The 21503-nt window shown below is 40.6% G+C and overlaps 1 protein-coding gene across 3 annotated transcripts; it reads left to right on the top strand.

Moving 5' to 3' along the window:
* The first annotated feature begins 167 nt into the window (after positions 1-167).
* srrm2 (serine/arginine repetitive matrix 2) lies at positions 168-19542 on the top strand. Of its 3 annotated transcripts, XM_036148740.1 has the most exons (15): positions 168-382; positions 2589-2840; positions 3176-3271; positions 4780-4968; positions 5994-6077; positions 6157-6225; positions 6313-6339; positions 6422-6538; positions 7228-7366; positions 11744-13878; positions 13912-14190; positions 16363-17016; positions 17102-17176; positions 17500-17607; positions 19108-19542. In XM_036148740.1, the coding sequence occupies exons 2-15, from the start codon at positions 2593-2595 to the stop codon at positions 19160-19162; spliced, it is 4275 nt and encodes a 1424-aa protein (XP_036004633.1). In that variant the 5' UTR covers positions 168-382; positions 2589-2592; the 3' UTR covers positions 19163-19542. The 3 variants fall into 3 exon arrangements, with proteins under 3 accessions (XP_036004633.1, XP_036004632.1, XP_036004631.1); XM_036148739.1 differs by having other exon boundaries at positions 169-382; positions 6160-6225; positions 11744-14190; XM_036148738.1 differs by having other exon boundaries at positions 169-382; positions 11744-14190.
* The last annotated feature ends 1961 nt before the right edge of the window (positions 19543-21503 follow it).

The following is a 21503-nucleotide window of genomic DNA, read 5'->3' as shown; positions in this document are numbered from 1 at the left end:
ACTAAAAAGAAATTGAACACATGGACACTTCTGACAGCCTATTCATAGAGCGTGTTTTTCAAATTTTCAAGTATTGCGCCATCTAGTTAAACCACTCGTTGGGTTTTTCGAACTACAAACTAAAGAAGAGCTCTAAATTCCTCCAGCACCTGAACGCCGCAGTTTAAACGTGCGGATTTACGTGTGACGTAGCTGGGTTTCATCCTGTAGTTGCGAAGCGGAGCTGTTAGCTGAAGCTAGCAGCGTTTTCTTTTATCTTTCCACTTCCAAAGAAACGATTGTTGTTGAGAGTCGTTTTAGTGTGTGGCTCAACGGGAAGTTTTCCAATACCAGGCTGCTTATCTAACCGCCAATTTTTGTTTCTCCTGAAGAAAGAACGCTGGTACGTAACGGTTACGTTAGCTAGCTAGGTAGCTAGCTTAGGTGGTAATAACAGTATTGCTCAAATGTGTCAAGGCCTCTTCGTTATCGGACCAAAATATACCCAAAAGTTAGGAGTTTGTTGACTGTTTAGAGAATATTTCTTTAAGGGTGACATTTGATATGAGTTAATGTACATTTTGTTTAGACTGAGATCTTTTTTTCCCAATGTTACTCATGGAAACTAGCTTCCTCAGGCCTGATTTGACGCACGTGTTAAAGCGTCTCAAATATCACAGTTTTTCTGATCTAAATCTACATTTTATGACGAGAGTATCTATTCTAATAAAGGCCGGAAAGATCGAGACGTTCTCAGCGTCTCGATGCGTGTAGGCCCACAGCGGACAAAGAAAGCTGTCAACAAAATGTCTCCCGCAATCCTTGTCTGGGTTGGTGGAGATGTCGGTTTAGACTCTTTTATTAGTTGGCAACTTTTAGCAGATGAAGTCTTTAGACTGAAGAGTGGGTTGGTATAATTTAGATTTTTGGACATTGTGTGCCATGTATCACAAGGCTCTGAGCTAACAGCACATTTCTCATACACAAAATGTCTGATTTATTTTGTTGGTGGGGGTGTTGTTTGCAGAAGAAACTAAATTTAGCTCTAGAGGGAATTTTGGTTAAAATAAAATGAAATCCACTCAGTGGAAATAACTGGGATTTAAATAGTCTGACATGAATGGATTGTTTGATTAAAATGGGAAGTATTTATGTGTGGTAAGAAAAAAAAAATCAGATACAAGTTGGTGCAGAAACTGTATAAAATTACATTTCTGACTGTGATGCTAGGTTTGTTAGCATCATTTTCAGAAGTAAAAACAAAAAAAGATATAAGCTGAATGGGCAATTAAGCAAATAATTACACTGAGGATTTACAGTTTTGCACAGAATTATTCACGCCCCTGGCTGATTTAAATAAGTTTTCATATATATTATTCAACAAACTTGCTGCTGATTAATAATAAAACTGGCATCTTCTAAATGGTAAGACTATAAAGGATATGTTTTTTTTTTTTAAACCTGCTTTTATTTATATTTCTTACAAACATGCCAGGTAAAAATCATAATTATCCTTCACAATAATCAATAGAAAAGCCATTATTTCTATTAAAACAAAGTCATACAGGTCAAGGCTTCCCTCCAAAAGACGCCAGTGAGGCTAAATATGTTGGTAAATTTTTTTTAAAGTTACATTCAATCAAAATTTGACAGTGGAATAAATCAATTTGGATTTAACTGGATGCAGTTTAAAACTGAAAACTGCTGCAGCATTTAAAACGCTAGAGTACTTGAGTGTTTTATCTCTTTAAATTCACAATCAAGCCAGTGAAAAGCTGTGACTCAAGCTTGTAAAAATTGCTTTATATCGAAAAATGTTTGAGATTTTAATGAGACGTTCAACAAATGATTCTTGATGAGTCTCATGCCTTTCTCCTAGTTAGAATGACCTTGAACGTGCTAAATAATGACCATGTGTATTAAACCTGTGTATTTTTATTCTATGGGTACTGTAAAACATTAACATGCTATTTAGATTATTTTGGTTTTGTTTGAACAAAACTCTTGTTTTGTTGTTCTTGTTTAATCTTGACTTAGTTATACTTTAATACTATTTTTTTTTATTTCTTGGTCCACACAGTTTTGTTTTAATAACGACAACAGTGTGCTACGGCAAATAAACCTCTTCTCGTCTAAAACAGCGAAGATAATCCGTGGCTTTGTCACGAACAGGAAGATTTTAAAAAACCACAGGCAACAAATTATGTTTTAGTTATATTTTCATTATCTTATTATAGGAATCATTTAAAACCACAGCAACAGAAACCTGTTTGAGGGGAAGAAAGACAATGTCTGTTGGCAACATGGCCGTTCAGAGGGTTAAAAATAGTTGATACGTTATTAGAGTGGCATAAAATAAGTGAAATGTATTTGATATGTTAGGATAAAAACTAAAATGTAGACTAATATGGTTGACTTATAATGCCTATTTGGACCAGTTGATTATGATGAACTGTGACAAATTCTAATCTCCTAAATTAACTAAAATAAAACCACATGGCTTCCTGATGATCTAAACTCCATTAGCGTCACGTAACAACATTTAATTACCTAAAAGAATGAGTAGATTTAAAAAGAAGTAACCCTTTGTTCAAACGTTTACCCTCCAGAGCCATGTACAATGGTATTGGCCTGACGACTCCTCGGGGCAGCGGCACCAATGGCTACGTGCAGCGCAACCTGTCCAGCCTGCGGGTCAAGAGGCCGCGGGATGAGCGCGGCGGCGAGCGGGACGAGAAGGACCGCGAGCGACTGGAGAGTCAGCTCAACCGGCAGCCCAACGCCGACATCCTGGAGCACCAGCGCAAGAGGCAGCTGGAGGTCAAATGTGCCGAACTGCAGGACATGATGGAGGAGCAAGGGTAAAAGAAGTTAGACAGACAGTTTTTAGACTTAGAAAACTTTATTTGTCATTTTGTATGCACAGAGTGCGTACAGAACGAAATTTCGTTTGCATACAGCTTGAAAAATCACAGTAAATTACAGTAAATTACAGGATAAGGTGCAGCAGTGATTTTTGTAAACAATTGAAATGTAAACAATGTAAGCAATGTAAACAATGCAGGGCAAATAGACAGTGAGCTATGTTCTATTGAGATGTTTTAAAAAAAGATGAATTTTTTTTTTAATTTTGTTGATTTGTGAACGGTTGTTTTAGACTTTTAACGCGCTGACTTCTGCTCCCTGTCGTGTTCAGATATTCTGTCGAGGAGATCGATGAAAAGGTGAACAGTTTCCGCATGATGCTGCTGGAGAAGGAGGAGCCGGCTCCCGCTGCAGCTCAGAAACCAACGTAAGCACGACACTGAAACTTAAATTATGGGCCGTCCCTCAAATAGATCTGGGATGAATCCTTCTCTGTGGGTTTTTGAAGCCTTTAAAACACGGTTGGATCGTCAAACTTTGAAGGTCTTTAAAGGGAACTAAAAGTGCGTAAAATCTTCTTGAAATGAGTGTATTTGTCCTTGATTTAGGAAAATCTGCCAATGGAATAAGATTTTTCCACTTAAAATAGGAACAACTTTTCTCCCTCATCTTATTTCAAGAGCAGTTTATCTAATTATCTTATTTTATGGGTGAAAATACTCATTCCAGTGGCAGATAAGATTATTTACCTGCTCAAATCTAGGACAAAAACACTAATATCAAGAAAATGTAACTTACATTTAATTCATTTTTTGCAGCGAACATGGAGATTGAGCAAGGGTGGTTGTGTTCACTGATGGCTGCTTTTTGGTCATTTGTGTTGAAGTCTGTGCTTGGTAAATCCTAATTTAAATATTTTTAACCACACTTTAAAGTGACTCCATTGAGTCAATCTCTGCAGGGACGCTTTAGTTTCTTGATAGAGAAAATGTCAGGTTTTCATGATGTATTCCTTTATCTGGATAAATTAACTCAGAATTTTTTTTCCACATTTAATGTTGCTTATAACCTTTACAACTCTACTGAAAACAACCTGAAATCTCCTGGAGGGAGAAAAACTAAAATAATGTGGTTGCGTAAGTTCACACCCTCTTATAACAGCTGTGTTTAATAATGAATACCACATTCATACGCAGCTGCCATCATATAAAGAATCTCTGATTACCTCCAAATAAGGTCCGGTTGTTCTATTAAGATTTCCTGACATTTTCTTAGTCCTACCTCACAGCTTAAGTTATTGTCTGAGGAAATCTTTGAAAACATGAGGGCTCTCGTTGCCAAAAGTCATTCTGTGATCATCAAGTGGACAGAATATGGCGCCACGTTGCCTTTTTAGGAAATGGGACGTGCCCCAAAACTGATGCAGGACAAGAAGATGAAAACTGGTCAGGGAGGTTGAGACCTACAGCAACTTTAAAGGAGCAGACAAAAAAAAAACATCTTAATCCAGCTAAACTTAGCAAAAATAATAGATGAAATGAAGGTTTATCATTTTGGCTGTAACTCTAGAAGTGAAGTTTGATGTATAAACAACACTGCTTTGCTGAAAAGGTGGCAGCGTCATGCTTTGGGGTGGGTCCTCTTCTCCTGGAACTAGTGCTCTAGTCATGCTTTCATGGAATATGTTTAGGATTCCCTCCACATACCGGTCAAACAACAACTTCCTGCTTCTCCTGGAAAGCTGATGAGGAACCCGATTATTTCAGGTTATTAATGTCCCACCTAACAGATTGATGGGTCATAAATAAGAATATATGATTTACAGCTTTTAAATGTAAAACAGTTAGAAATTGGTCAATACTTGTTTCCTGCAGAGAGATGCAGGAACTCGTGTGTTCGTCCTGTAACCTTATCGTGGGGTTTTGTGTCTTTCAGCGTGACAGAAACGCACGCCCTGGCTGCAGCCAACCAGCAGAAGAACGACCGTCTTCGCGCCGCTTTCGGCATCTCCAGCGACTACGTGGACGGGTCGTCCTTCCACGCCGACCGCAAGGAGAAGGAGAAAGAGAAGAGGGAGCAGGAACGTCTGGAGCGGGAGAAGCTGCAGCAGCAGCAGAAATACACGTAAGCAGGAAATGCAGAAACGCTCCCAACGCTTGAATTTACCCTCAGCTAGGTGTGGGAACTGAAACCCAGGATCAAAACGGTCCCGGACCGACAAGCTTCAGCCTGATCGGTCCTCTTAGCGGTATTTTTAAGGTTGCATTAGGGAGACTCCAACCAAAACAACGGTGCCGATCTTCTCCACCTTAAGACACGCAGACGCCAAGGAGGCTGATGGGAGGAGTTTATGTTCTGCTCTCACATGTTCGCCTCGCTTACTTTCATAAGGTTGCCAACTATTAAGCAACTTTTCAGACGGCTTTAGCAACTGTTTTATTCAAAAGCTTTTTTTTTCTGTCTTGTTTGAGACTTTAGCACCTAGTAAAAGCAGCGATCGCTCTGACTTTACCGTCTCTTCTCCACTGAAAATGAGAAGGACATGATCAAAGCTTCCACTAGATTACATGATTAGATGTAAATATTTTATAAACATAATCTTTAGTGGATAATGGTAATTTCTTTTTCTGAAACTGTTGCACATACAGTAAATAGGTCTTCTATTTTTTGGTTAAAATGGATAATATAAAAACATTCATAAATGTAGTTTGGATTCAGGTAAAATATTATTTAATACTTGAAACTATTTTATAGAGTTCTTTTTTGTTCTTTTGTTTTAAAGCATTTTCTGTCTTGTCAGTGTTGATATTCCAACATACTTTTTATTGAAGATAAAAAGTTTTATCCTTTTATTTATACATAGTTATTTATTTTTTTATTGCTCTGTTTCTATGAAAATTATTTATTTCGTTTGCTTTTGTTTCAAATGTTTCAAAAATAAACCCGTCAGTGATAATGATTTCTTTATTTTTACCAATATATTTTATTAAAATATAAGCATCGATAATGGCACCAATAAAACACCGGATCGTTAAGAGTGGTAGGATCGATAAATCCTTAACGATACCCATCCCTGCCCTCTATTAAGGATTTTCACAGCTAAAGGAGTCAGTTAGCATCTAAACATTTATAATGTCTCTGTTTGGCAGCTTGGTGGAAGATTCAGATGACTCTGATTCTCCTCCAAAGAAGCGCGGTCGCAAGAAGAAAAAGAAAAACAAGAACAGAGACAGGTGAGCAAATGATGCTGATTTATTAACAATGGCATAAATATGAGGTGGCCATCTGACATTTTTGGGTTTGGTTTTAAAGCAGCTCAGAGAGTTCGTCCCCGTCTCCCCGCAAAGACAAGAAGAAATCCAAGAAGAAGAAAAAGAAACGGTACTCCTCCTCCACATTCCACCGTTTAACTTCAACACTTCTCCTGCTCTACTTTCATTTATCCTAACGTGACTCTGTGTGTTTCAGGGAGGCGTCAGAAGACGAAGATGACAGGTGCTGCCAAATCCTTATTTTACACACGCGCACTGACTTCATATGTAAACTAACGCTTCATTTTCCAACTTTTGTGTTCTAGTTCCTCGGATGAGAAGGAGAAGCTCTCAAAGAAGAAAAGGAAAAGGAGTGAAAGCTCCAGTCCTCCAAAAGCAAAGTCGGGTCGACGCCGGAGCGTCTCCTCCAGCTCAGGCAGCAGGTCTGTAGTGAAGGCGGTTAATCGCTGCTACCTTCATGCATGAGCAGATCTCAGAACTGAGACCATTTCTCTTCTACGATGCAGAAGGCTCTCGGGTTTTAGCTGACACACATCTTTACAGCCACTTGGAGAACTGATTCATGTGGAAATGAACACTAGAAGAAAGCATTATTTCTAAAAAACCTTAAGGCCTTGAGAGTAACAGGTGCTATCACAGTAATTTAGAATATGTTTGAGAAGTTAATTAATTTCAATCATTCCATTAAAACCGTGAAACTCGTTTAGATTCATTATATTCAGTGATAGATTTCTAATGTTCACTTTAATATTTCTGACTGGAAGCTGATGATCGATGGTGCAGTTCCTCAGAAAGTTTACAATATTAAATAGGACCTATACAATTATTTATAGCTCTAAGCAATAATCATCATTAGCAAAGATAAAGGCTTAAATATTGTATGTCACTGCGTTTAATAAATCTATGAAAAGAGTTTTATAGTAATTAAACTTTTAGTTGATATTCTAATGTATTGAGAAGCACAACTAGTATTCAAGAACACTTTGAAGGATTATGTGATTGCCTGATCTCTGGAAAGAATAAATGTGTTTTGTTAGTACTCTAAACTAAAGTTATAGGTGATAGTTAACAGTTTTGTTAAATGTGTGCATGTATCGTTTGTTCCTAACAGCAGCCAGTCCCCACCTCCATCACGATCACGTCTAAAGGAACAAACGGCCAAGAAACCTGAAGGTAGAAAGGAGAAGTCACCAGACAGGAGGCGCCGTGGTTCTGAGGAGCACAGCCCACAACGTCGAGCAGGAGAAGGGGTAAACCTGACTTTATGTTGCAATAACACCTTTCACTTTTCAGCGGGCGTGTTTGCATTATGCTGCCCCAAAACTTTACCCCCTTATTTTGCCAAATATTTTAGGGGGGAAATAGGAAAATCTGTACAAAGGCTTAACTGTAAAGAGTTTAATGTATTTAATGGAAGCAGGCTTCTGCGTTCACTCATGTTTGTGTCTCTGAAACTAAAGTCATACCAAACAATAGGGCTGTACGATTTAGCCAAAAATCAAAATTGTGATTTATTTCAGCCAGAATTGCAATTTAATTTAGAGTTTTCTCTGCATATACCACAAACAACAAAAATGTCCTGTTGATAAATATGTTTGTAAATGAAGACTATTTAAAACAAGACATATAGCTGTTTTTAATTATCAGAATATTATTATTATTCAAGAGAATAGCTTTTAATTGAGTTGGACATCAATCGATTAATTATGCACTAAGAACCCACAAAAACTAAAGTTGACTGAAGTAAAATACATTGAAGTTTGTGGATGTGATAAAGTATTTATGCCCCTGAAACATTTTCCTTTTTTTTTCAATTTAATGTTATTCATACAACACCAATTCACATCATCTCATCTCAAGGCTCTTTCCAAAGTCAGCTTCCATCAGATCCTCCAGGTTGGTGAGAAAGTTTCCTCTCTAAGGAAACCCAGCAGGTTGCATCAAGTCTCTCCAAGCAGCATTCACTCCTCCTGAAAGAGCGTAGAGCCACAGTGGACAGTCGTCTGCATTGTTGATGGCTTTGCAGCAATCCCTCATACTAAGCATGCATGAAGCGACAGTGGAGAGGAAAATTCCCCTTCAACAGGGAGGAAAACCCAGCAGAACCAGAACCAGGCTCAGTGTGAACGCTCATCTGCCTCCACCCACTGGGGCTTAGAGAAGACAGAGCAGAGACACAGAAAGCTCAGAAGCTCACATTGACCCAGGAGTACTTTCTATGGTAGAGAAGACGGAGCAGAGACACAGAAAGCACAGAAGCTCACATTGATCCACACCATTCAATTTTATTTCTAGAGCACTTCAAAAACAACATAGAAGCTGACCAAAGTGCTGCACAAAAACAAATGCATGAAAAATAGACATAAAACACACCATAATGTAAACAAAAAAGAAAAAAACAAAAGAAGTATAATTCAAACACTGATAAAAAAAAATTCACTCTGAGTTAAAACAAAACAAAGATAAGGTTTTAAAAACATCCAACGATGCAGTTTGCCTAACCACCGGCGGCCTTTCATTCCACAAGTTAGGAGTCAGAACTGCAAAAGCTCTGTCTTCTTTGGTTTTATAAAAAAGACTTTGGGACTGATAAAAGCATCTGGTCTGTTGATCTAAGAACACACAAAGGTATATAGGGGTGGAGCAGTTCAGGTAAATAAGAAGGGGCCAGCCCGTTTTGGCACTTAAAAGCAGATAAAATCATTTAAAAATGGATTTGCGACTTAACAGGAAGCCATTGGAGGGATGCTGAAACTGGAGTTATGGGCTCACATTTATTTTTTCCAGTTGAAAACCGTGCTGCAGCATTCTGTACCAGCTGTAGCCACGAAAGAGTGGCCTGACTGACACCAGAATAAAATAATTACAACAGTCCAGACGTGAGGGCTTTTCATATTGGGCCAAAGATGAAAGATTCAAAGAAGGAACATTGTTTGGACTGCAGGATTTAAAAAACACAACCTCTCTTTTTTTCATTAAAACTGAGGAAATTCAGAGCCACCCATCTCCTGATGTCATCTAGACAATCAAGTAGTGGTTGAACAGAACCGTGATGATTAGAGGAAAATAGACTTGGCAGTCATCAGCATAGAAATGAAATGGCATGCAGTGCTTCCTAAAAATAGCACCACGTGGCAGTAAATATAGAGTGAACAGGAGAGAACCAAGAATAGACCCCTGGGGAACACCCCAGGGGAGGAGCTGAAGCAGAGGTAAGATTCGCCAACATTACACAGAAGGTCCTATTGGTGAGGTAGGACCTAAACCACTGCATAGAAGAGCCAGTGATGCCCACCCACTGATTCCTATCTTGAGATAAGGATATCTGTGTCAAAAGCAACTGTCAAATCCAAAAGCACCAGTAGATCAGTTTCCAGAATCCATTGCCAAAAATATGGCATTAAAAACAATTAAAAGAGCAGATTCAATGCTGTGTTAAAACCAGACTGATACGCTTCCAAAATTTTATTTCCATCTAAATCAGCCTTCAACTGGGTAAGAACAATTTTCTCCAGAATTTTTAACAAAAAAAGGTAACATGGGATATTCGTCTGAAGTTTGACAAAACCAACGGATCGGGCACTGCTTTTTTTTTTTCCAGCAAGGGTTACATCACAGCATTTTTAACATTCCTTGGTACATTTGAAGTTAAGACACTGTTGAGAATATTCAGGATAAAAGGGGCAACAGTAGGAAAGACTTTCTTGCAGATTGGAGAGCAGTAGGAGAACTCAGCAGAGTGAGAAAAATAGGCCCTGATGTTCTCCAGCAGCCTAAGCCTATAGCAGCATAACTATAGATGTAGCTCAGGGTAACATGAGCCACTCTGACTAGAAGTTTGTCAAAAAGGAAAGTTTTAAGATTAGTCTTAAAAGTAGACGGGGTGTCTGCCTCACGGACCAAAACTGGGAGTTGGTTCCACAGGGGAGGAGCCTGATAGCTAAAGGATCTGCCTCCCATTCTACTTTTAGAGACTCTAGGAACCACCAGTAGACCTGCAGTCTGAGAGCGAAGTGCTCTGTTAGGAACATACGAGGTAATCAGAGCTCTGATATATGATGGAGCTTGATTATTAAGGGCTTTATACGTTAGAAGAACAATTTTAAATTCTATTCTTGATTTAACAGGAAGCAAATGAAGGGAAGCTAAAATTGGAGAAATATGATCCCTCTTGTTGATTTTCATCAGAACTCTTGCCGCAGCATTTTGGATCAGCTGAAGACTTTGAACTGCATTTTGTGGACTTCCTGATAGTAAAGAATTACAATAGTCCAGCCTTGAAGTAACAAATGCATGGACTAGTTTTTCAGCATCACTCCTGGACAGAATGTTTCTAATTTTGGCGATATTCCGGAGGTGAAAAAAGGAAACTCTGGAAACCTGTTTAATATGGGATTTAAATGAAACGTCTTGGTCAAAAATAACATCAAGATTTTTTACTTTATTACCAGAGGCCAAGTTAATGCCATCCAGATTAAGTGATTGGTTAAGAGGTTTATTTTTTGAGGACTCTGGTCCAAAGATTACAACTTCTGTCTTGTCAGAATTTAAAAGCGAGAAATTTAAAGTCATCCAGCTTTTGATGTCATCAAGACATGACTGCAGTCGAAGTAACTGATTGGATTCATCAGGATTTATGGATAAATATAGCTGAGTGTCATCAGCATAACAGTGGAAATTAATCCCATGTTGTCTGATAATTTTGCCAATCAGAAGCATATATATATATATATATAGTAAAGAGAATTGGTCCAAGAACTGAACCCTGTGGTACTCCACAAGTGACCCTAGAGTTTGAGGAAGATTTATTATTAACATGAACAAACTGGAATCTGTATAACAGATAAGATTTAAACCAGCCTAATGCTTTCCCCTTAATCCCTACAGTATGTTCAAGTCTTTGTAGGAGAATATTGTGATCAACTGTGTCAAATACAGCACTGAGATCTAACAGGACAAGTACACACACAAGTCCATTATCTGAGGCCATGAGAATATCATTAGTGACTTTCACCAGAGCTGATTCGGTGCTATGTTGAACTCTGAAGCCTGACTGAAACTCTTCAAATAGGTCATTACTTTGTAAATGTTCACATAGTTGATTAGCAACTACTTTCTCAAGAATTTTAGATGGTAAAAGATTAGATACAGGTCTGTAATTTATTAAGTCTCTTGATCAAAAGATGGTTTCTTAAGTAAAGGTGTAATAATAGCTACAGTGTAGAGTAGATGTACTACCTAGAACTGATTTCTAGCAGAAATCTTTATTTCTAAATCTGACAGTAAAACTAAATGGAGGAACTTGGGAGGAATTTAAATTGGAATGATTAAAAATGAGATTCAGTGTATTTCTCTAAGTAGAAACGCTTAGCATCTACACCTCCAAGTTCAGGGTAATATCAGTGGTATTGCCTCCCCACCACGGTAGTTTTCTAGTTTATCTGCTTGTGTCTCGTTACATACAGCAGGGACAGATGTGGGTTAATTTCAGCTCTAGAAAACTCTCCTGACTTCTGGGAAAGGTTCTGATGTGGAAACGGGCTGGGAGTGATTTACTCTCATTTACAGCCTGTGAGGTAAACATGTCTAGAAGATGATTTCATACATAATTTTGCCTTGTCATGCAGAGGAGACCCAATCCTGAGAGGGAAAAGGAGCAACGCAGGGAGATGGAAAAGACCAAGAGGAGACATGACTCCTCGTCCTCTCCTTCTCCAGAAAAGGACAAAAACCTTGATAGAGGGAGAGGAAGAAGATCTAGAAGCAAACAAAGAGAGAGAGAAAAGGGGCAGACCAGGAACACGGATGTGGACACAAGACAGCACTCCAGGAATGTGGAGCTGGAGAAGAGGAGGCGTTCCAGGAGCATAGAGGTGGAGAAGAGGAGGCGTTCCAGGAGCATAGAGATGGATAAGAGGAGGAGGCGTTCCAGGAGCATAGAGATGGAGAAACGGAGGCGTTCCAGGAGCATAGAGATGGAGAAGAGAAGGAGGCGTTCCCGGAGCATAGAGATGGAGAAGAGAAGGAGGCGTTCCAGGAGCATAGAGATGGAGAAGAGGAGAAGCATAGAGATGGAGAAGAGGAGGCGTTCTGAGAGTGTGGAAATGGATAAAGGAGACCAATCCAGAAGTGATGAAGAGATTAGAGAAGTCAGAAACAAAGGAAAGGCAAGCATACCTCAGAGGATCAGACAAGACTCTTCCTCGTCTCCTTCTCCTCCTCCTCCTCAACAAGAACAGGAAAGGAGCAGAGTCCCAGATCGAGAAAAAGATGGGAACAAACAGCACAGAACGACAAGACACGACTCTTCGTCTCCCTCCCCTCCACCTCCTGAAAAGGAAAGGGCAAGGAGAGGAAGGAGTGGAGATAAAGACCGCATACCTGAGAAGGACATTCTGTCAAACTCACGGGCACGGAGTGAAAAAGACACCAAGAAAGATGATGTTGAGCGGCCGGATAGACCGCCCTCTCCTCACCAGCAGAAGGGTGACAGGGTAAGAGGCGGGCATCTGGCCCGTGACTCCCCGTTGCCGCCCTCCGGCCCGTCCAATGGAGGCCAGCTTGAGAGGCCGAGCGAGAGGAGGCAAGAAACGAACAAGGAAAGGTCGACAGACAGGCATTTGAATAAACAAAAGGAAGAAGGTGGGGAGAAACGGAGAATAGAGGTTCAGAGGGCTTCATCCTCAGAGGGTAGAAGAGACGGGCCAAGACCTTCGGAGACGTCACGGAGCGAACGGCAGGAGAAGCTGAGGAGCCCGGTGAAGGAGAAAAGGGTAGAGGACAAAGTAAAACAACCCGCGAAACGACAAGAAAGCAGCAGCAGCAGTAGTAGCAGCAGCAGCAGTGATAGTGACAGCGACAGCTCGTCCTCCTCCTCGTCATCTTCGTCCTCCTCTTCATCATCGTCCTCTGAAGATGAGGGTGACGCCAATAAAGCGGCATCACCAGAACAGGAAAGAAGCGTTCCCAGGAAGAATTATCCGTCGGCCATCGGAGCTGCGGTCGAGAGGTTTCTGGCCAACGGGAAGAAAGAAAGCTCTGCCTCTGAGGGCGATGGAACCGGACGCCCCCACAGAGACCGGGAACCTGCCGTGAACAAAACCGAGCGTGAAAGTCCGCCTCGCGAAGATCCCGCAGAAGATCTCCCACCTCAAGCAACAGGACAAGAGCGTTATAGTCCCACGCATGTAGAAAGCCGCAGCCCATCTCCTTCACCACCCAGCAGAGGCAGAAGGTACTCTCCTGAGACCAGAGCTGGGGACAGGGCAAAGGACAAGGATGCCATCAAGAGGACCACAAGGTCCAGCCCCATAGCAAGGAGTTCACAGTCTCCACCTCAGAGGGCCTCCACAATCCCAGCACCTGCTCGCACACCTCCAAGGCAGTACCAAGAACCCCCATCACGGTCCAGGAGACCTTCTCCGCCTCTATCCCGGTTAGACCGCGACAGAGACAGGGTGAAGGGACGAGAATGGGAGAGAGTAGGCAGACGGAGCAGGTCCAGAAGTCCAAGGAGGCGCAGCAGATCTAGGCCAAGAAGTCCAAGGAGGCGCAGTGGTTCAAGGCCAAGAAGTCCAAGGAGGCGCAGTGGTTCAAGGCCAAGAAGTCCAAGGAGGCGCAGTGGTTCAAGGCCAAGAAGTCCAAGGAGGCGCAGTGGTTCAAGGCCAAGAAGTCCAAGGAGGCGCAGTGGTTCAAGGCCAAGAAGTCCAAGGAGGCGCAGTGGTTCTAGGCCAAGAAGTCCAAGGAGGCGCAATGGGTCTAGGCCCAGAAGTCCGAGGAGACGCAGCATTTCTAGGCCCAGAAGTCCAAGGAGACGCAGCATTTCTAGGCCCAGAAGTCCGAGGAGACGCAGCATTTCTAGGCCCAGAAGTCCAAGGAGACGCAGCATTTCTAGGCCCACAAGTCCAAGGAGACGCAGCATTTCTAGGCCAAGAAGTCCAAGACGGCGCAGCGGTTCTAGGTTGAGAAATCTGAGAGGCCGCAGCGGATCTAGGCCTATATCCAGACCTAAAAGTCCAAGGAGGCGCAGCAGGTCCACGTCAAGAATCATCGGGCGGCCAAGTCCGCCCAGCAGGTAATTCAGGAACAGTTATGAACTTGCTGTCAAGCTTTAAACTAAACGTATTTTTCGGACTATAGGGCGCACTTATTGTCCTTTAAATTGTCTCAAAAATTGATGGTGCGTCTTATTTAGATAGATAGTACAATGCACTCAAAAATCTGTTTAAATGTGTAAGTATTACTTTGGTTAGCAACAAAGCCGCTCCGCTCAATGGATATTCACAGCATTACGGTACACTGTGTCACTACCTGAGGACCCCTGAGGTGTCTACCAGACTGCCTGACTGTAATGTCTAAACTAGAAGTGTATTCATGTAAAGACCTCCACATACTCAGGTGTAGTTCACTCCGCTGGGGTCCGCGCGTACTCAAAGCGTACTCTACGCATACAGGAACGTGTCACACTATAAACTTCTCGTTACATCAAACTGTTTCATATGTCACACTGAGCTGCTCCAATCAGGCAGTCTGCAGGACGCAGCATCACAGTCCCTCTCTGTTCTCACTGACAGGTGGGAGCCTGCTGGAAATGAAACGGCTCTGGGTGCTCAGCTAGCTAATCACACATTTTACCATCCATATTTATTGCGCCTTATGGTCCGTAAAATACGGTAATAAAAAAAAAAAGAATTTAATGTATTAATGTTAATATCTTACCTGCCGTCTTTACTTTGATGAAACAGATTAGACCATTAAACCACCGTCACATTTGCATTAGATCAGGGCTTCTCAAATAGTGGGGCACGCCCCCTACGGGGCTGTGAAGGTACTGCAAGAGCAGCCTTAACTTTTTTGTTTTACAGGCCTTGTAAATGTGACAACAGCACCCCCTGCTGTTTGGTCTTTACCTGCAGCCAGTATTGTTGATGAACTCCTAAAAAAGTACAAAACTTAATGTAAAGTTTGTCTTAATATCAAGTACTTCATTATATTTTTCTCATATGAGTTTCATAGCTAATTGAAAACTGACAGTTATAACTCGGGCTAAAAGCCGTTTATATTGTTGTTAATATTATACAGTTCAAGTGTGGTAGTGATGAAACATTCTAGTTATTAGAAACCATTATGACATAAATTAACCCTTATAAAATTCTAAAGGGGATTCTGGGTAATCTTAAGAGTGACAGCTTTAATGCATTAACTTATAAAACGATAAGTTACATTTTGACCCATTTTGTTGATTTTGGGGGGGGGGGGGGCTGAATTATTTTTTTCTTCAAAGTTTTCAAACATTTGAGAACCAATGGCTTAGATATTTCCAACTTAACTTTAAAGTATAATCTTGGTACTCTCCTTTGTGAAACACTCCTGTTGAACATAATTTATCTTGATTTTGTTACTGTATACCCACTATTTTAGTTACTGTGATTATGAAGTAACTAAAATTTATAAATTATAAATTGCTAGCTTTAGGATGCATTTAGTTATGCAATGTATGCATAACATTTCCAGAAAAAGAAAGAAGCTAACGGTGTATAGAACATTTTACTATAGCTGAATTAATTAACTTTTTGTCAATAGGTTGCAAACGACTGGCTTTTTCATCATTTTGATGCCATTTTCTATAAAAAATCAAATTGAAGAAAATTCATTAAACCTAAACATAAAAATACCGTTCGTTAAGTAATAAAAAGTGTTGATCTTTAATTAATAAAAAGTAAACAAATTTCCCATAGTATACTATAAAAACAAGCTCTTATTTCAAAGACATGTGTAACTTTTGTGGCTCTAAACAAAATTGTTTAGCGAGACCGAGGTAATTAAAGTTATTAATTTCTGGATTATTTAAAGTTTTTTTTCTAGATAAATAGAATTTAATCTCTCATTTAGAGAGCAGAGCAACATTAACTGACATCCAGACATTTATTTTGAGCTTGGCTTTAGGAAGACAATAAAAATATTAAATAATAAATATATATATATATATATATATATATATATATATATATATATATATATATATATATATATATATATATAATGTGTTACCAGATCTGATCTGAATGAGGAAACAGATTTTGACTGAATGGAAAAGTTCATTTTAAAGTCACCTGGAGGAGAGAAGTTTCTCTGAACGGTTTAAAGTTTCTGTTTATAAATGTGATTTATTAGATTAGTTTATTAATGTCCTGAAACGACCACCCTGAAGATGTTCCACGTTCTGAGCGACATTTTTATCCTCCAGGTTCCGCCGCTCGCCGTCTCCTCAGCGGCGAGGGAGGACCAGTCGCTCGCCGTCTGCAGAGAGGCTGAGGGAGCCTGAGAGGGGCCGGCAGAGGGACGTCCCACAAGAGAGACAGCCTGCAAAGGTCGTCTCCCCACCCCAAAGATCCTCCTCGTCCTCATCTTCATCCAGCTCCGGCTCCTCCTCCTCCTCTTCATCCTCTCCCTCACCGCCGCGAGCGAGGAAGGACGAGAAGCCTCCAGCGGAGCGGGACCCGAGGCCGCCTCAGGACAACGGAAAGCCAAAGAGTCGCTCCTCTTCCTCGCAGGCTCCTTCCAGGGACTCCCCTATTGCTGCGGCACCCGCCGGGAGAAGCCCGCCGTCAGAGTCGCGGCGGTCTGATGAAATCCCGCCAAGGTCCCCAGCCCTCAGCCAATCAGATGGCAGACGGCCGGCTCCAGGTCGGAGCAGGAAGCCGACGTCGCCGGTCGCCCACCAGCAGCCGGAAAAAGCCGTCGGGAAAGACACGGCTGTCAACGGGAAGGAGAAAGCCAAGAGGAGCAGCAGCTCCAGCTCCTCTTCCTCCTCCTCCTCTTCATCGTCGTCATCCTCCTCCTCGTCCTCTTCATCCTCCTCTTCAGACAGCTCTGACTCTGAAGTGGAGCAGGGCAAAGGGTGAGCAGGAGACGTTGATGACCAGAGCTGCTGATGATGTGTTGAAGCTTCTGGCTTCCTAATGACGATGTTTCCTCCGTTACAGGAAGCCGGTGAAAGCCCGAAGCTCTCACTCTTCATCTTCCTCATCCAGCGACGAAAAGGACACAAAGAAAAAGAGGTAATGGCCTCAGAAATTATGGTTTTAACGAGGCACAGGTCAGGCGTAGTCTAGCAATAATAAACATCCATTTATCCATCATCTCTCTCCCTTCTTTGCTTCTTTTCTTGCAAAGTTTGAGTTTGGCAAAGTTTGGCATGTTGACCTGAGTAAAGCTCTGTGAGGAAGCTTTTACATGTTTTAACTTTAACCTGAATCCTGTCTTGAAGAATCATTTTAACTGTTCTCCTGACATTTAATGCAGCATTTGTTGTGTTATTTAAAGGCCAATACTTGAGTTTTATTCCAGCCATAACCTAAAGCGTGTTGTTTTTCTATCTCAGCCCAGCGAGGCCTCGCCGTGTCCCGGCTGATTCTCTGAGGGATTCCCGCTCGCTCAGCTATTCTCCGCCCAGACACGTCCGAGCTGCTCGCTCCTCGCCCGCTCGAAGGTTTGAATCCGCTCTGAATTCCTCTCAATCCAGGGTTTACACGAGAGTCATTCAAACTTTAACGTTTCCTAAACTCTACTGATGAGCCTGTAGTGTCAGAACACCATATTAATAGTGTTTGTTTTCAATTTAATCTTTTTTTTGTCAGCATGATTATTTTCCCGATTCCAACAGTTTGACAGCCAGAAAATAAGATTTCTGCTCCAACAAGGTGATTTGGAGAGCACTTTTATTAGTGCTGTAAAGCTAAACTATTAACAGATCTAGCAGGGCTGGACGATATAGAAAATAAGCAAATCCATAAAATAAAAATCATATCGATCAATATCAGTAATTATCAAAAAATTCAAAACCTTTACTTTAAGTACAGCCATAATTATTTTGACTTCTTAATTACCTATTTTTAGACAAAGAACAAACAATGAATTCAAACTTAACACTTCAACCAACTTTCACCAAAAGTTTTAAAAAAGAAAAAAAAGGACATGTTCTCTTATTAACCTACATGATGGACTAAAATACAAAGGGAAGGAAAACTGTTCTTTTATTGAACTTTTCAGTGACCCTTTTTTTTTCTATTGCATCACACGGCTATTGCTCAAAATATATAATGTTATTGAATTATCGTGCTGCCCTATGTTCTAGGACAGGGGCCTGCAACCTTTACAGTATAAAGAGCCATTTTTCCTACAGTCCACTTGAATTAAACTCGTTCAGAGCCGCAAATGTTGCCTGGCCTTTTGAAAAAAGACAAGTTATAATTTGTGATAAAGATCTACTGCAGGAAATATGTTGTCATTGTTAAAGAAACGCCCTTTTATGTCTATTTTGAGTTTAAAAAAAAAAGAGGATGAATAGGATGTTGATATTTGTGGGTAATGATGTAAGAAAAGAATCATAGTTTCCCACATAATGAAAAAATATTGCTTTAACATTAAATATTACTGGCACTTTTAGCATCATTCTGTTGTGAAAATTAAAAGCAATTATTCCAAGAAAAACCTGCTAAAACCTGCATTATTTATCATTATTACATTTAAATACCATAATAAAAGTATAATTTGTAGCCAAAGTTATCAAGAGATACTTTGGAAGGTCCAAAGAGCCACATGTTGCAGACCCCTGTTCTAGTATAACAAAAGGTGAATGGTTTAACCCCAATATTTCACTTAATGAAAGAAAACAGTCACCAAATCCAGTAACCAAAAAAAAAACAAAGAACAGAAGTTGTCTTTTATAGTGGTAGTTGGTGCACGAGTTACGGAGTTCGTCCTGCAAATGGCGGTTTGCTGGTTCGATCCCCCGCTCCGTCCATCTCGGCTGCTGTCAAGTTTGTCATTTGCACTGACAATTTTAACTTCTCCTAAATCCAAATTAAAAAGGGAAATCTAGTTGGAAACTGATGCATTTGAGTCCTTCTAAAACTGTTTTCTTTATAGCTAACAGTTCATCAAATCTGCTGCGGTCTGATTTCCACGTCATGTTTGCGTTGTTTTGCAGGAGCGGAAGCAGATTGTCGCCGAGGTCCTCGTCGAGCAGCAGGCGAAGGAAATGAGCCGAGCATCAGATCGGCGTCCCCCACTCTACCCTTCTTCTTCTTCTGTGTTGCTTACACACACCTACAGCCTGGACTTTAGAGCCAGCAGTCAGTAGATGTGAGGTTTTTGGAGAACTCCTGACACCGTGATCAGTTTTTGTTTTAAGCTGAGACGCTGCAGGCTGCTGTTTGTATCGATGCGCTGAGGCGGCTACAATCTAACACTCTGTACCTGTGCTGAATGTCGTGTCCTTCCTGTAGATATGAGCTGTCCGTATTTTGGTTATTATTATGTAACAGGAAAACGATTCCATGCAATGTGAGCGGAAACTGAAACTTGGGTAATTTCTCTGTTGAAAATGATTCATGGTATTAATAAAAAGTAATTGTACATTTTATTTGGGTGGATTTTATTCTCGATTTTTCTGCAGGATGACATCAAAGCTTAAGCAGCTTTTGTTAGTTTTGTAATTTAACTCTTCTGTCTGTGCAAACGATCAGTTCTACAAAGCTTGAAAACTTCTTTTCTCTCAGTTTCAGGTTCAGTCTTTAGAAACAAGGGATAAAAATCACATCACAAACTTTCATATCAGACTAAATCGGCTAAATGGGATCAGAAAAAAGACTTAGACATGTAATTGAAGGAAAACCTTGAGAGTAGCTGTTGGGGTCATAAAAACCTAATTCAGGACATGCTGGGAAGCCAGCTGTGTGGAATAAGATGTAATCCTGGGATTTTTTATTTTTTTTTATCCGGGTATAAGGAATCCTGGGTAATTTGTGTGCCTTGTTACCACTGCGCTGAAGAGCTGCAGAAAATAAACCTTAATCACCCAAAATGTAGAAGTTGTAAAAAAAAAAATTGCACTACACCTCCAATCCAGCAGGTGGCGATAAGAAACCAAAGGCTAAACAAGCAAAACCTGACCGACAAGCACATATCCTGCCATTTGTTCACTTAACAAGATGCAGAACCCACAACTGGTGTATGTTTTCTTATTTTGGTCTGTCCTCGATCACAAAAAGTATGAATAAATTAGAAAATCTTAAACGTGCCTGCTGCGCAGAGAGCAGTCCAAGAAAGGGTCCAGCAAGCATCGATGCTCAGCGCATTACCTTTTATCTTGGAAAATATCAACCAGGGAAATTCCAAATTCTCTAATTGTGTGGAAGGATTTTAAAAATCCCGGGTAGTGCCTGAAAGTCCCTTCATTGGAAAAGTGGCTATTAATACTGACGAGACCTAAAAGGTCTGGCAAGGAGTTCAGTCAATGAGCTCATTCATCCTGTGAACAAACGGGTCACTTATTTCAGAACAAAGGCAGCACAGCACGTACACGGCGGCTGCAGTCCATTCCTGTCTTTAAACCTATTATTCAGAAGAACAACATTCTTTGAAGTGTTGGTTGCTGATGGGGAAAATGATCCTAAATAAAACGAGAAAAATATGAAAACCATTTTTTTTAACGGGATCAAGGAGCTACCAGAACCCCAACGAGCAGCTCCTGGATGATCTAAGGAGATCTACTGGTACCTGTGGACTGCAGCATCTAGAAGACGTCTGTGTGAAGCTGGGGTATCAAGAAGGCCAAACAAGGTACTGCTGCTGGGAAACAACATTTAGAGGTTAATATGAACATATTCTGTGGACTGATAAAAGGTGGACAGCACCTTCTGGGTCTGTCTCAAGCAGATGAGTTTAAATCCTGGTGTCTCTGTGTGACAGCTGTTTCATCTGTCACACAGAGACAGGAATGGTAAAGGGTTTCTGTTATTCCTTTAATATTACTTTACATATTGATTAGTGAATAGTTTAGGTTCATATCTTTGAAATTGTTTTCATTAGTCTGACACTTTAGTTAAATATTTGCAGTGCACACATTTAGTTAACTTTGTCAGTTCTCTTGTATTTTTTGTTAAATGCAACAAATTAATTTCTTCTTTTGAGTTACTAGTTTCCTCTGGACCTGTAGCTGAAATCATACAGATGAGCTCCAGCTGATGGCTGTCAAACTTCATCAGCGGGTCGTTCCATTTGTTTGCCAGGGGAAGGGGAAATTTGGCCTTTAGTTTAATTAATTTTACCATTTCTTTAATGTTTCTTCTTTTTGTAACTTAGTTCAATAGTAATATTTATCCAATTTAAAGATTTAGTTATGTGCTGACCAGTATTTGTTTAAGTTATTGTGTGTTTAATTACCCCTGTGTGTGAATTAGCAGTGGTCTGATCAGCCACTATTTAAGTTCCCCCTCATGTCTCGTTTCCTAGGTCAGTTTTGTGCTTGAGTTCTTTGTGTTACTACCTGAGTTGTAGTTTGTTATGTTGACCTCAGTTTTTGGGCCCCAGTTTATCATTTTT

The sequence above is a fragment of the Fundulus heteroclitus genome, chromosome 16, assembly GCF_011125445.2.
Source record: "Fundulus heteroclitus isolate FHET01 chromosome 16, MU-UCD_Fhet_4.1, whole genome shotgun sequence".
Lineage (NCBI taxonomy): Eukaryota > Metazoa > Chordata > Actinopteri > Cyprinodontiformes > Fundulidae > Fundulus > Fundulus heteroclitus.
The sequence above is the reverse complement of the archived record's forward strand: the minus strand, read 5'-3'. Positions and strand labels throughout refer to the sequence as shown.